At 41.0% G+C, this 15,304-nt stretch overlaps 1 protein-coding gene across 1 annotated transcript in view; it reads right to left on the reverse strand.

The window, feature by feature from the left end:
- LOC310701736 (von Willebrand factor D and EGF domain-containing protein-like) overlaps positions 1–15,304 on the reverse strand; it is a 202,255-nt gene that overhangs the window by 124,107 nt on the left and 62,844 nt on the right. Inside the window, exons 7-11 of the mRNA XM_083493050.1 lie at positions 14,378–14,513; positions 11,038–11,255; positions 7,919–7,992; positions 5,525–5,801; positions 2,470–2,684 (exon numbers count right to left, since the gene is read on the reverse strand). Of these exons, the coding sequence (XP_083349176.1) occupies positions 2,470–2,684; positions 5,525–5,801; positions 7,919–7,992; positions 11,038–11,255; positions 14,378–14,513 (920 nt within the window). The remainder of the gene's footprint in view (positions 1–2,469; positions 2,685–5,524; positions 5,802–7,918; positions 7,993–11,037; positions 11,256–14,377; positions 14,514–15,304) is intronic.

Below are 15,304 nucleotides of genomic sequence, written 5' to 3' on the forward strand. Positions count from 1 at the left end.
TTGCTAACCTTCAGAAGAAAGTGAGCAGGAAAAATATTATTAATAATAACATTTTTACTTGGAGTGAAATGCAATAATGTGGCTGTATCACTCCAATCTGACTTTCGGGATTTACCGTAAGTATGTATACCTGCTTAAAAGCAAAAATAACTATGATAAGAAAAAGCAAGTCTTGTGGCACCTTAAAGACTCATTTATTAGAGCACACGTACATTTATAGGTTTTCATGGACTACGGTCAATTTCCTTAGAATCATTAAGCAATATCCTGAGTTGCAAGTTAAAAAGGAGTTTAGAACTTTTAACAGTGCTAACAGAGTGAGTTTGATGGGTCTTACTCCTAGTTAAGTGTTGATACGATTGCAACTCTAAACTCTTTTATTTTTGCAGGAAGTATGTAATGCTTTAAACAGCTATGGGACACCCTCAGTTTTACAGCTGCAACGAACAATGGCTGTGGAAATAAGAGAACAGAACTACCAGTAGGCGAACTCTCCAACTGGTCCCTGGTGATTGGAGGTGTTGAAGTTCCAAGTGCTTGAAGGCAGCCAATTGAAAATGCTTTACTAGCTTCCATCTCCATTACTTCTACCTGATTTCGTAAACATGCTAGCAGTTTTGAAAATCTGGAGAGCTTCATTATTTATATGAACAACATTGCTGTGTTTTCTCAGTGATTTTCACAAATGACACCTAAATCATCTGTTTCATTTCCTACATCTGTAGTTCTGATGTAAAACCTATATTGAATACAACATAAATCCCTGAATTAACAACATCCACAAACAGTGTGTCCTGGGCTAATAGATATGACTTTGGGGTCTGAAGCTGTGTTCCAGACCTTTTTAATCCAGCAAGTGTTATAATTTAATCAAGGCTTCTAATTCCTAGAATATCCAAGCTATGAAGGTGAAAGCCTGGGTGATGAGCCATTAAGGGGGATTAAGGGGCTCAGTGTGAAACAGCGAATAGGTTGGTGGCCCCTCCTTCAATAGATAAAGCCAGAGTTTAGAGTAGACAGTTTTGGAGCAGTAACGTGATCTGGAAGGAAAGCAGCAAGCTGAAGAGAGAACTAGAGAAACATTTGAGAGCAATTTTGATTTTGATTTTTATCCAAGGTTGCAGCTATGGGGAAAACAAGACCCTTTTTGGGTGCTGATGCCGTGAACTCCTCCATAATAGGTTCAGGTTGTAGAAAGTGCCTTAAGGAAAGTTGAACCTAGAATGGCCTGGCATGTGCTGCAAATCCATGTTGTACAAATCAGTCCTAATGAGGGAGTGTTGATATTGAAGGAGAGGTACAGGTTGGTTCATGAAGACTTTGGCTCAAAGCATAAATGACTGAGTGTGTGCTGCTCTTGTCCACCACACACCTCCCACAATGTGTGATGTGAAGGCTTTGCACAGAGGTCCAAAAACGTGATGAGAGCAAGTCATTACTTGCTGCACTCAGAAAAAGGAGGGCAGGTAATGATTTGTGTTCTGAGCCTTGTCATATAACTGTGAAACCCATAGGTCACACATTGTGAAAGGCACATAGTGGCAGTAAGGGGCAGAGGTCCACTCTTCCACCATAGAGATGATTCTGTAGGGGTGCTGAATTTTGCAGCATTTCGGAGGAGAGCAGAAAGAAACAATGCTGCTCCATTAAAACTCCTGACTGCAGAAGCCAGAATTGCTTAATAGTCACATTCTTCCTGCATTATATTGGATGGTGGAGCTTTAGTACTTCCCAAGTGCTTGGTCACAGCTAAAGATGCTTCAGAAGATGTGTGGGAAACCTCTGGCCCTCTAGATGCTGCTGAACTACAACTCCCAGGCCATACATGCTGGGGCTGCTTGGAATTATAGTTCAGTGACATCAGGAGGGTTAAAAATGCCCCACACTTGCTTTAGAAGAAGAATGGAGGTGTTTGGATTCCACTTTTGGAAGTTCTCTGAAATGGAAGGTGCCTATACTCAGTCCTCCAGCTGGCATTTGAACAGCCATATCAGATGGTTTTTATACGTCCTATTTATTTATCAGAATAGGCTTCTTAAATATTAACATTTCATTCTACGCACTTTGCCACATCTTGTCAAAATCTGTCTTTGAATTCCACAGCCATGTACTTGGCATCAGCGTTCAGAAATTAAAGAACAGAGGAAATATCAAAGCCTTCGATTTCTGCCTTCTGTCCCTATTTTACATTTTCCTGGATGGCTGGGAACTGTCCTTTGTAACAGCTCAGAAGGATCTCAGGGCAGTTGGCAATGTGACGTCATTTGTGAATATGAAACTTCTCTCTAACAGTAGCTGAAAATGTGTATTATTTGAGGGGTCTTGAAGGCCAGTGCATTTTCTTTTGTCACTGCAGCTCTGTGCCGGATCATTAAACGAACACTTTTTGAACAGCTTGTATAGAACGCTCTTATAATGGCGATTCATTTTTCGGCGCATCCCTTACCATTGAAAATCTCCTTTCCTTACCTCCAAGCTTTTATGAAGTCCTCCTCAGACGTGTTATTCTGGCGAGAAAGTAAAGGGCTCCCATCAGGCCCATGGAAGTCATTCTGACTGTTTCTGTCAAAGATGCCACATAAACCTCTGGTGCTATTAAAATCAATGCTTGGTGCCCTTACTGTCAAACTCATTCCCCAGTCGCTCACATCAGCTCGAACAAATGCTCCTGAAGGGAATGAGATCTGGAGAAGGAGCAAATCTGGTGAATATGAACTCCATCAGCAATTGTGTGTGTGTGTGCGCACGTCTGTGTGCGTGCATGCGTGCATGCGTGCGCACCAGCCAGTGCTTGAATTTTGGGAGAACAGTAGAGAAGCCTAAATGAAAGCTACAAGCCATGCAAACTGAGTCCCCCTCCCACATTTTTGGCTAAATATTTCCCAATGTAACCTTTAAGCATCAGCTAAGAGGATCCATATAAAAAGCTGGGGGCAGGCTGCCTCTGCCCCCCACCATCCCATAAATTAAGCATCAAAGCAGAGACATGCACACACAATAACATGTCATACGCACAATAAAAAATAAGTTGAGACCTGCTATTGGCATCAGTAATCCACAGTGCAATATATCTCAGAAGAACGCTCCATTGAGTTCAAGAAGTCTTACTCCCAGGTAACCTGCATGCCACTTTCAGGTTACAATCCTGTGCACACTTACGTGGAAGTAAGCTCCACTGAACTCAGGGTACTTACGTCTGAGTAGACCTTCATATGCTTGCTCTCTTATTTATACTGAACATGATCAAAATTGTATTTACAATTAGGATCTGATTTTCTTGATGCTGATAGAGGGAGAAGTACAGTGGTACCCCAGTTTATGAACTTAATCCATTCTGGAAGTCCGTTCTTAAACCAAAACCATTCTTAAACTGAGGTGCACTTTCCCTAATGAGGCCTCCCGCCACCAGTGCCCTTCCACCGTTCGGATTCTGTTCTTAGACTGAGGTAAAGTTCGCAAACCAGGATACTCCTTCTGGTTTTGCGGAGTTCGTAAACTGAATAGTTCTTAAACAGGGCTGTTATTAAACTGAAACAGCCAACATGACAATAAGATCACCTCTGTGATTTTCCTTGGGAAATGGTCTCATTCATATTCATATATATATATATATATATATATATATATATATATATATATGCAGGTTTTGGTGTCTTCGGGTGTCTTCCCGTGTAAGAGTTGGGGTGTCTAGGCGACGTTTCGACGAGGTCTCACTCGTCATCTTCAGGCTGGTGCTTTCGGCTTCTTGTTACTGGAACAGTAACAGTTATTGGAACAAGAAGCCGAAAGCACCAGCCTGAAGATGACGAGTGAGACCTCGTCGAAACGTCGCCTAGACACCCCAACTCTTACACGGGAAGACACCCGAAGACACCAAAACCTGCATTCCTGTACCCGTGAAAATCTACGAAAGCAAATATATATATATATATGGCCAATACTTTTAGAATATTCCTTGTAAGACCAATTCACACAGGAAATGATTGTATTTTAAACTGAACAGAACAGTTGTCTCATTATAGAAATGGCTTAGGTTGTTCCTTCAAGGTGGGAAATGGGCCAGCTTTTTATTCTGAAATCATTGAGTTAGTTTTGATCATGTGAAGACTTAAGCCTGATGAAAATTCCTCACAGTTGTAAGATGCAAACACACCACACATTTAAATCACATTATTACCCCAAAGAATCCCAGGAACTGCAGAGCGTCAATTCGCAGCACCCATGGCAAACTGCCATACCCATAATTTTTTCCAGGGAAATAATGTGCTTTAAATGTATGGTGTGTACACAGCCATATTATCACGTTTCTCTAGGTTTGTGTTTCATTTTATAGCCTGCCTTACTTCCGGGATTCAAGTTAGTGCCCTCTTCATCTTAGGAGCCAAAGTTTCTTCAGTGCGTTAGTATGTCAATGATACGCCATTTAGACTGTGAGGCAATGCCTATGATAGTGTTGTCTTGTGGCACCCTCCTCCTTCTGAAATTAAGCCATTTCTGTATGTGCACTGGCAAGGAACCCATCAGAAACCTAGGCTTAAAAATTATCTCTCTTGTATCACTAATCACTGCCCAGGATATTTCTCCTGTTGTTGGGATGTTGAGACAAGCCCTGCCCCCATCAGCATAGGCAAGCTGATATAGAGAGAAGTGTTCCTTTATATACCCATAGCCCAACCTATTTAGGGCTTTGCAGGTCAACACTAGCACCTTGATCAGTGTTCAGGATCAGTGTTATGTGACCTGCGTTATTTATGAACCAGGTAGCAGTCCCCAGTGAGAGTTTTTTATTTTGTTAAGTGTTCTTAGATAATTAATCCTATTTACTGTTGGTCATTTGGTTCTGTATTTTATGATTCTATAATATATTAAAGGTTTTACTTGGTTTTGGTTGTACATCACCACTATATATATTTTTTCTTTTGAATTAGTGCTGTATAAATAGTCTTATAATGAATGAATGAACGAATGAATGTGGGGGGAATTGCAGGATGTTGGCTTCCACATCAGCAATGCCGTGGATCGATGATTCTTCCTAGTCTGACATGGATTTAAAACTTACTTGTGCTCACCTATAATTGGTCAGGCACCAATCCCTTCACTTGGATCTAGTCACTCTTTCCATTAGCTTGGCTGGACACAAACCCTACTGTAATCAGTAAATCAGCCAAGTCAGGGAAATCCTTTGCTTTATCAAAGACCATAGTGACCGCTCTGTAAAAAAAGGCAAGCCTCTTGTAATGAGACAGAATGTGACTTGCTCAGTGCCACCATTAAGCTTGTGGCTAAGTCAGGGCTTGAACTCCTGCTATGATGTTTTATGGGCAGTATTCTGTCCATTGGAAGACACTTCTTAGCCTTACATTGAGTGGAATTTACCTCAGCTAGGACAGCCTAATACACACAAGTGGTTGGCCATTCAACTTAGCAAGGGATACTCGATCTTTCACACTGCTTTGTTACAAAAGTAATCTCTCTCGTTGGTAATTAATCAAAACCAAAACCCAAATAAATTTGAGATACGTACGGTAATTTTTCTCCCTCCATAGGACTCCATGATTCTGACATTTGGTTGTGACGAGGCTTTGATGCTTTTAATTGCCAGTTGAGGTTTGGTTTCCAGAAACTGCCCATTGCACATATCTAAGATGACGATAACATTATCTTCCCATGCGGCAACACCGCAGTTACAAGCAAAGGCAAGATGGCGGTTGCTGCAATGCCACTGACGCACATGCACCTCAAACATTCGGTTCAGACTTCTGTACAGCACAAAAGTTCCAGTCATGTAGCTGTCATAACGCCTAAGCAATCAAGAGAACAACATAAAGGAAGGATTTACTCACAGTTTGTTAGCTGCTCATTTTTACTCTAGCCAACAAGGCTCCCTAATTAGACCAGTTTGGTGGCTGGCCTCAGAGGGAAAAGAAAATAAACTCTTGGTGAAGAAACACTTTTTCATCAACATAAGCAAACTAATACCACCAGAGTTATTAGCTGGGAGTGCATAAGAATTCATGTGAGGAGCTCATAGCTGCCTGAGAGCCGCTGCCATGGCAACAGGCATGGATAAGGAGGATAAACATTTGATAAAAGTAAATAGGAAAATATCTCTGCCTCCGGGCCTTAATAAATATGTTTTAGTTGTAACTGGATGCTTTACAGCATGATGTTCTTCAAAGCAAAACCAGCACTCAAATAATATCTTCTGTGACTAATCACCCACTTCGACAAGGTTGACTATGACTAGGTGAACATTTCAAATGAAAAATTAGGGCTCTGCCAGAATCACATTAAAATGAAGTCATATCCCCCCCCCTTTAGAACATCTTGGCTGTAAACATAAGTTTTACTCTTAACTGGATTCCCAGCTGGCAAATGGCCACGTCTGGAAAAATTTGTCAGTTTTACTCTTCACTGTTGCATGAGTTCAAGTCTACTAGGGTTCACTGAGAAGCTGATGATGTTCTTGCTCTGGAACACATGCCAACATGGTGGCTGCAGCACACTCTGCATTTAGCTATGGATGACATATGCTGAGGTGGTTACATGAGTGTTGATTCCATGCAAAATGCTCACAGAAGATTGGCTTTTTCCATATGGCTGAACAAGATGCTTTTCAAAAGCAACTGACACAGAAGGCTCTTATTCCTGTGACAGTCTAACCTAATAACAATCACTTGGAAATTTCATTGAAATTAATGGAACATTTTGGAGCAAATATGCTAAGGATCACAGTTTCCTAGATTTCAGTGTTATGGCATAATCCTATGAACAGCCATCTTGTGGGATGGGATGAGACAAAAGGGTCAACGTGATCATCTGTCAAAACTTGCTATGAATCAAGCAAAATGTATTGAATAAAATTCTAGCCATTGTTCATACTTACATTAGGCTTAATTCTCATAAAATGTTATCCCTTTGCTTTGAATATATTCAAGAAAAATGTCCTGCTTCTATAATGTCATTCCCACACTTCAATGGAGGCACATTTGCCACCCTCTTCCCTTCTTAAAAGATGACTCAAGAGGTGCAAGTAGATAAATAGGTACCACTCTGATGGGAAGGCAAATGGCGTTTCCATGCACTACTCTGGTTCGCCAGAAGCGGCTTAGTCATGCTGGCCACATGACCCGGAAGCTGTACACCGGCTCCCTCGACCAATAAACGAGATGAATGCCGCAACCCCAGTGTCGTCCGTGACTGGACTTAACTGTCAGGGGTCCCTTTACCTTTACCTTACCTACTTCCAAAAGGCCACAGATAGTTAAAGGCCAAATACCTGGTTATAGAGGAAAGTTTTTGCCTGGCACCTAAATATATGTATTGAAGGTGCCAGGCAAGTCTCCCAGGGGAGAGCATCCACAAACAGGAAACCACCACAGAATAGGCCAATTCTCATGTTCCCACCCTTCAGACCTCTTGTGGAGGGGGCACACAAAACCAGTTTATATGTCCAGGAGTGTGCACACAATACCTTTAAAAGTATTCTAGGCACTGTAGTTAACCCCGCACAGAGTTGGAATTCCCAGCACCTCTTAAGAAATTGCACCACCTATAGCTTTTTGAGGAGGATAATATACTTCAAATGTGATTTAAAGGTATAACGTACACACAGCCTTAATTAAATCCTCATTTGCAGAAGCTATTGGAATTTAGTTAATCTGGTTAATTGGTTTGTTGTTATATTTTAATAGCTATAACTATCATCCTATTTTCTGGTCTCACGAGTCTTTCTGGGTGTGACAGCAAATGCTAGAAACTTGGAAGGCATTTTTTTTCATGTGTGTGTTTAACGTCCCTTGGATTCTGCACTACAGCATTTACTGTAAACTCATAAAATAGCATCCTAGATAGCTGAACAGAATACTAAAGCATATCATTATTGTGAAGCCAAATAGCTTCATGAAAGAATACTCACCATCCATCAAATGTGATGATGTGTGGATCAGTCAAAGAGTAGCAGTTCTCTGTGGGGAGGTCTTGAACTGTGACCTAGTTAAAATGAGATGTGTAATGCATACAGTCTCTGAGGCAGAGCTCCATTTTTTATTTTATTTTTTTACTCATAAAACATTATGGGCTGCATTTGACTTTTATGGGTGAATGAAACAAAATGTGACTTTTAAAGTGTGTTACAGGATCAGTATTTCCTGTGTTTTACTTATTATCATTACTTATTTTATATGCACCCAGCAAGTATATAAAGGCTATATAATTTATTTCTTCTAGGTAAACATCAGCAAAAAAACAAGTCGCTCCCTGCCCATCCAAAAAAAGTTTCCAATAAAAAAGTTTTTAACTGGAAGTGTGTGAAATCTAGAATCCTGAAAAGCAAAGCAGCGATCAATGAATCAATTATTTCTGATCCATGTCATTTTTGCACGTGCTTACTAATAAGTCATTAGTTTCTGCGTTAATCTGAGAGTTCTTAAAAGCCACAAGAAAATTCACATGTAAGTATGATGGTTGCATCTAATTAAATACTCAGAAATTAATGGATTTAACATAATCATGTTCATTCATTTCAGTAGGTCTGTTCTGGGTGTGACTACTGTTAGCTACAACCCTGGTGAAGAACAAATTTTCAGATGATATAAAACTGGAAGGTGTAGCTGATACTTCAGAAGACAGAATTAGTACTGAATGTGCTCTTAACAGATTGCAGAGCCAAAAGTAGCAAAATGAATTTCAACAGGGACAGACATAAGGTTCTACACTTACGCAGGAATAATCAGATGCACAAATATAGGATGGGTGACACTGGGAACTGTACATGTGAAAAGGATCTAGGGGTCATAGTAGACCATAAACTCAGCATGAGGCAACAGCGTGATTCACCAAGTGGATGGGAAGCTAATACCATTCTAAGTTGCATCAACAGATGTATAATGTCCAGAAGGGAAGGAATAGTGCTACCTTATCCAGCCTTGGTCAGACCCAACCTGGAGTACTGTGTCCAGTTCTGGACACCAGAATTTAAGAAGGACATTGACAAGATGAGACAGAGGAAGATGACCAAGATGGTAAAGGGTCTGGAAACCAAGCATTATGAGAAATTGTTGAGGGAGTTGGGTATATTTAGCCTGGAGAAGAGAAGACTGAAAGGTGATATGATGGCAATCTACAAATATCTGAAGGGAAGTCACATCAACATTGGAGCAAGCTTGTTTCAGGAGCAGATTTAGTGCTGTTTGAGCAATGCGCAAGCACTGGGCACTGAGCCAAGGTATCACTGCCTCAAAACCTAGTAAGCAAGGAACTGGGCTTTGGGAAGGAGGAGTGAGGCTCTGACAGAGTCCTGGAATCCTCCTGCCTCCTTCTCAAAGCCTAGTTAGCACTTTCTCAGCTTTAGGAAGGAGGTGGAAGGGCTCCAGGATCCTCTCAAATCCCTTGTGCTTCCTTCCCAAAGCTGGGCACCTCCAGGGGAGGGGAGTTGCCAAATTTTGGCTTTGCACAGGGTGCCATAGTACCCAAGCCTGCTACTCCAAAGGGTGGGACTAGAACCAATGGATTCAAATTCCAGATAAACATTAGGAAGAAGTTTCTGATGGCAAGAGCAGCTTGACAGGAAAATGGACTATCTCAGAAGGTGGTGCACTTATCTGGAGGTTATTAAACAGGCTGGATAGCCATCTGTTGGGGATTCTTTAGCTGTGATTCCTGCATTGCAGGGGGTTGGACTAGATCAGTGTTCCCCAACCTTGGGCCTCCAGCTGTTTTTGGACTACAACTCCCATCATCCCTCACTAGCAAGACCAGTGGTCAAGGATGATGGGAATTGTAGTCCAAAAACAGCTGGAGGCCCAAGGTTGGGGAACACTGGACTAGATTACCCTTGGGATCCCTTCTGACTCTACACCTCTATGATTCCATGATATTTTAAAAGTAGGTTCTTCCAAAAAAATATATCGGAAAATACACATTTTAAAAACAAGTTTTTTACTTTTTTGAGGCTATATTTGGGTCTGAACCTTCAAGAACGAGAACAAAGATAAATACTAAATTCTGATCAGATCTGCACATCAATCCAAGATCTGGTCTGTTCATATCAGAATTCATAAACATCAAATTTGTCAAGCAAAACCTCCTTATATAGTGAGTTGCTTTGTTAGCGTGGCAATGTGAAACTTTCCTCATAATGCAAGAAGCAGATATCTGACTGAAATTAAGGCACTTCTTTAAATAAAACCAGTTTCAAAACCAGAAGTATTACATAGAGTCTATTCCAACAGTAGTTCATTATCATATTTAGAAGCAAGCAATTCTTGGCTCTTTTGACCTTTACATGTTATAGTATGTAGTTTGAATTAAATCACTTAGTGAAGATTTTTAACTAGAGCCTGATCTTGGCTTCATTGTTGTAAGCTTTTAATATAATCAGATCAACTATATATCAGAACCTTGTTAGCAGATGAAACAAATATTTTTATTAGAACAACAAATTTGAGATTCATTGTCAATGTCTACAAAGTGATACCACAGAGAGTTAAACATTGACACAGAATCTCAAGACACTTATTAGGATTTACCCCAGAAATTCCATTGATTCCTTTCAATTATGGTTGTGCAATCTTAGCTTTCTTGCTGATCATAAGCATTTAGTCATATGTAAATCCTATCAGACAATGAGACTTACTTTCAAATACATGTGTTTAGGATCATTGCGTTTGTCTGCACTCAAGCATACTTAAGATTACTTCACACACATTTTTAGGTGTAGTGTTGTTTTTTTAACTTTATAGCTCCAAATGGGACACAATGGGACAAACATGTACTGTATTTGAAAATAAAAAATATTTAAAAGTTACGCTCGCTAGAGAGACATGATTAGCTGCAGTTCTCTGGCCATATTCAGATTATCAAATGTGAAATTACTTGGGGTGGTTGGATGGGAGAACATGATACAAGGGTACACATAAAGTGGATGGGGGGGATTTTCTCTGGGACAGAAAAGTGAATTACAAATACAAAAATAAATAGGACAGCAATGTCTTGGTTAGAATGCTCCTATCAAACTCATTGTTTGTTTAAACCTACTTTGACATCCATTGGTGTATAATCCCGCCAAAGCGGCTCGCTCGTTTGGACAGGCTCCACTCTGATATAGCTGGTGAGGTTTCCATCCTCGGTGAAGTCATTCACAGCCCTTACAGTTACCGAAGCTCTTGCACAGCTACCTTCCTCGCAGGGCATGTGTTCCAGAGCCACCTGGCATGCTGAGAGAGCGATGTCTGGGGACCTCCTTCCCAGATCATCTAAAATGCAAATATATTGGCATTCATAACTCTGTTGAGAAGTTAATAGCTAGGTTTTCTTTTTAATCAAAGGAAGATGGATGGTTTTCCATCTGTGATCAGAATAATTGTTGCTATTACAACAGCCAGACATGAACTCAAACAGAACCATTACATGCAAAAAATGACAGCAAGAAAAATACACACTTCTCTCTCTCTATTTTAAATCTCATATACCACCTCTCTCTCTCTCTCTCTCCCTCCAAGAAAAGAAAAGAAAAGAAAAGAAAAGAAAAGAAAAGGGTTTCAGTACTCCATACTGGTAAGTACCAGCACAAAAAGGCTATATAAAAGGCTAGTTCACCAGAACATGCATCACAGCAGAAAACAAATCAAAATAGAAATCTCCTGTTTTACAGAATTCATCATGAGATTGCTTGAATTTGGAGATCTCTTTCTGCATTTGTGAATGACCAATATTCACTATGATTTTCCGTGCTGATATTTTAGCTTTGCTAGATGTGAAATAATAATAATAATAATAATAATAATAATAATAATAATAATAATAATAATAATTTATACATACATACATACATACATACCCCGCCCATCTGGCTGGGGTTTCCCCAGCCACTCTGGGCGGCTTCCAACAAAATATTAAAAAACAGTGGTCTGTTAAACATTAAAAGCTTCCCTAAACAGGGCTGCCTTCAGATGTCTTCTAAAAGTCTGGTAGTATTTGTTCTCTTTGACATCGGGTGGGAAGGCGTTCCACAGGACAGGTGCCACTAATGAGAAAGCCCTCTGCCTGGTTCCCTGTAAGTTAGCTTCTCACAGTGAGGGAACCGCCAGAAGGCCCACAGAGCTGGATCTCAGTGAATGATGGGGGTGGAGACGCTCCTTCAGATATACTGGACTGAGGCCATTTAGGGCTTCAAAGGTCAGCACCAACACTTTGAATTGTGCTCGGAAATGTACTGGGAGCCAATGTAGGTCTTTCAATTTTAAATATGTCATTTAAATCTGTGTTATATATTTTACATCCAGCAGCCTCAAACATGAGCTGATTTATTTTTTTTAAGTATTTAAAAACCTATTCTATAGGTTTCTTCACATATTGCTTTCTGGCACAAGTCATCTTCACTTGGGGGGGGGGAGCTTTGTCACAGGTGATGGATTGAGAAAATGTCTTTCTGCATAAGGACTCTTATATCAGCTTCCCAGCAGCAGTACTTCATGCAAAAAAATGACATTTGTGTCACTCTTCATACATTAAACACAATACTGACAATCTCTGTGTCAGATAAGGTAAAATGTGAAATGGCCTTTAGATCAAGGATCAGTTAAATAACACAAATATATCAATACTCATGAAATGTTTAGCTGTAAATGCATACTAATATAAAATGTGTCGTATTTTATATCACTGAAACAATCTTCAACACCACTGAAATAATCACAACCCTACATATATGTGTATACTAAGAACTAAGTCCTATTAAATTTGATGGAACTTACTCTCAGGTAGGCATTTTATTAATTTGTTTGTTTGTGTGTTTGTTTTGTATACCACCCTATACCTGAAGGTCTCAGGGAGGTTCGCAGGATAAAATATACCATTACACTGCAAGCCTTAGGATAGAGAATCATCACAGCTCATAGTCATCTACTATGTGCACATCTATACATTTGAAGCACATTCTTTTCCTCAAAGAATTCTGGGCACCAGGCACACCGAGTTGGTGGGACTGTCGAGTGTGTGTGACATCACGTGTGATGCCCCGCCCCCCGTCGGCCCACACCTGCTTGGACGTGGGGGTGTCTACCGCGATGCTCTGACGATTGCAGAGGGCAGCACGGAGGGTGAAAATTGGCCTCCCACTTGCCACACTGGCGCTCACTCAGGGACAGTGGGGGGTGGTAGCCCCCTCAATATTAGGGGGGCTGCACCCCCTGGCTCAAAATATTGAGGGGGTTTAGGCCCCTTTTGCCCCATATACCCGGCGCGGCTGATGGACACTGTAGTTTGACCCTTGCCGTCAGTTATGTTATGTGCAAGATCCAGTGTTGCACTAGCAAAGGCAGTGGGGCTTCCCCTATCTCCCCTCCCCTCTGTATATCCCCCATTTTAGAAGTACATGAGGGATGCAGGGGGAGGAGGAGAAGGGGAAGTTTGCACAAGCAGGAGTCTGTTGCACAAATAGCTGTGTGTGTGGGTGTGGGTGTGGGTGTGTAGCTCCCTATTTATTGGGGGCTTTTTTGGATTGTGTGCTCTGCGTGTTGCTTCATTTATAATTTCAGCCTGCATCAGATGTTTCTTCTGAAGCATCAGTAGTAAACTGTAGAACAGATTTACAACAGTGCACTCCTTTGGATGTTGACGTCTTTCTGCTGTGTTCAGTTGTTAGTGTGTTTAGAATTGCAGCCTAAGAGCTTTCCATGATAAGGAGACGTAGTTCCTGATCAGAAGAACCACCCATTATTTTTTAACCATCTAAGTAACATTGCAACCAGATCCTAATATTTATTGCACTAGTTAGTGATGAGTACACAGGATATGACATCTGCTACAGTGGCACAACTTCTCAAAGCAATGATATTTTTAAGCCATCACCAGGCTTCCAAAGAAATTACTCCAGTGGCCAGCAACATAACAGGGCCAATGTGCAATCATCATCATCATCATCATCATCATCATCATCATCATCATCATTATATCATTTTCTTCCATACAAATATGTTCAAATCTTACAAATAAGAAACTAGGATTGAGAGGAAGTGATTGATCTAGCTAGTGAGTTTATTGCAGTAAACACACACACACACACACACACACACACACACACACACACACACGTGTGTACACACCTTTGTGTACGTGACTATAAGTAATACCGTTATTAGTCAAATTAGCCTAAAACATTAAGCCAAATAGTTTAATGCACTGACCACAAGCTTTAAGTACTTTCCCCCCATCTCTCTGGTTTTATAGCCAATCACTTTGTTTGTCTTATGAAGCCCTCTAGCAGTAAATGATGGCGGTTCTCCTACCTATGCTATGCTCTTAGATTCATTACAGAGATTTCAGGGAAAGTCAGCAAAAGTGCTTGATCAAATGCTCACTGACATAAGACTCTTACCAGAATCCCCGGTAGTCAGCTGCAAAGTAATTTTACAGATGTCATCCTGGCCCAGACAGGTAATAGGGATGGTACTTAGGATTGTCAAAATATGCTCTTCACTATCTTCTGAAATTTGTATGGATTCTGGCACAAACTGGAAATAGAGACAGATGATCAGTCTTACACTGCACTCATATTAAGCCTTGGCCTGTTTTGATGGCAAATGCCTCTGATTTAAGGCACAAGTGAATTTTCAGTTATTGCATCAGAAGTTTCCCTTTCAAGAAGGAGGAACATTTTCCCTGAAAAAGCAGGCAATATCTAGATTTTTAAAAAACATTTTTTTTAAGGCTAATTTGGGGAGGGAGAATGAAGAGTAGTTTCCAAGATTTTGTTTTGTTTTTTATTAAAGATTTTCTTGATTTACAAAAGTATGTGCAATGTCTCTCTCTCTTGTATTTTTTCCATGTAACATTTTTACAAATCAGTTTCATTTGTTGAGACATTAGGAAGAAAAGGGGGAAAGATGGGTGGGGTCAGATGGCAATGTTTCTATTTTTCTTAATATATGTAGGGTTTGGTGTCAGCATTGCTTGTGCAGGTTCTTTGCTCAGTGGCGTAGCATGGGTTGTCAGCACCCGGGGCAAGGCAAGTAATTTGCGCCCCCTAACTCCGCACCGCACCGCACGCCTGGCACCCCCCCTCCACAGTGGGCAGCGACCCGGCGGCTTGGATCAGATTCGCACAGCCAGCACTGCAGTGAGAGAGAGTGAATGAGCCAGGTAGGGGCAGAGAGCTGCGAGTGCGAGCGCCCCCCCAGATGTTGCGCCCGGTGCGGCCGGCCCCCCCTGCACCCCCCACGCTACGCCACTGTCTCTGCTGTTCACTTGTGTTCCTTTGGTGGTGAGAGAGGTTGGGGTTGGCCTAGGGTGTGGTTGTTTGTCT

This window comes from Podarcis liolepis (assembly GCF_965112155.1).
Source record: "Podarcis liolepis genome assembly, chromosome: 1".
In the NCBI taxonomy this organism is placed as follows: domain Eukaryota; kingdom Metazoa; phylum Chordata; class Lepidosauria; order Squamata; family Lacertidae; genus Podarcis; species Podarcis liolepis.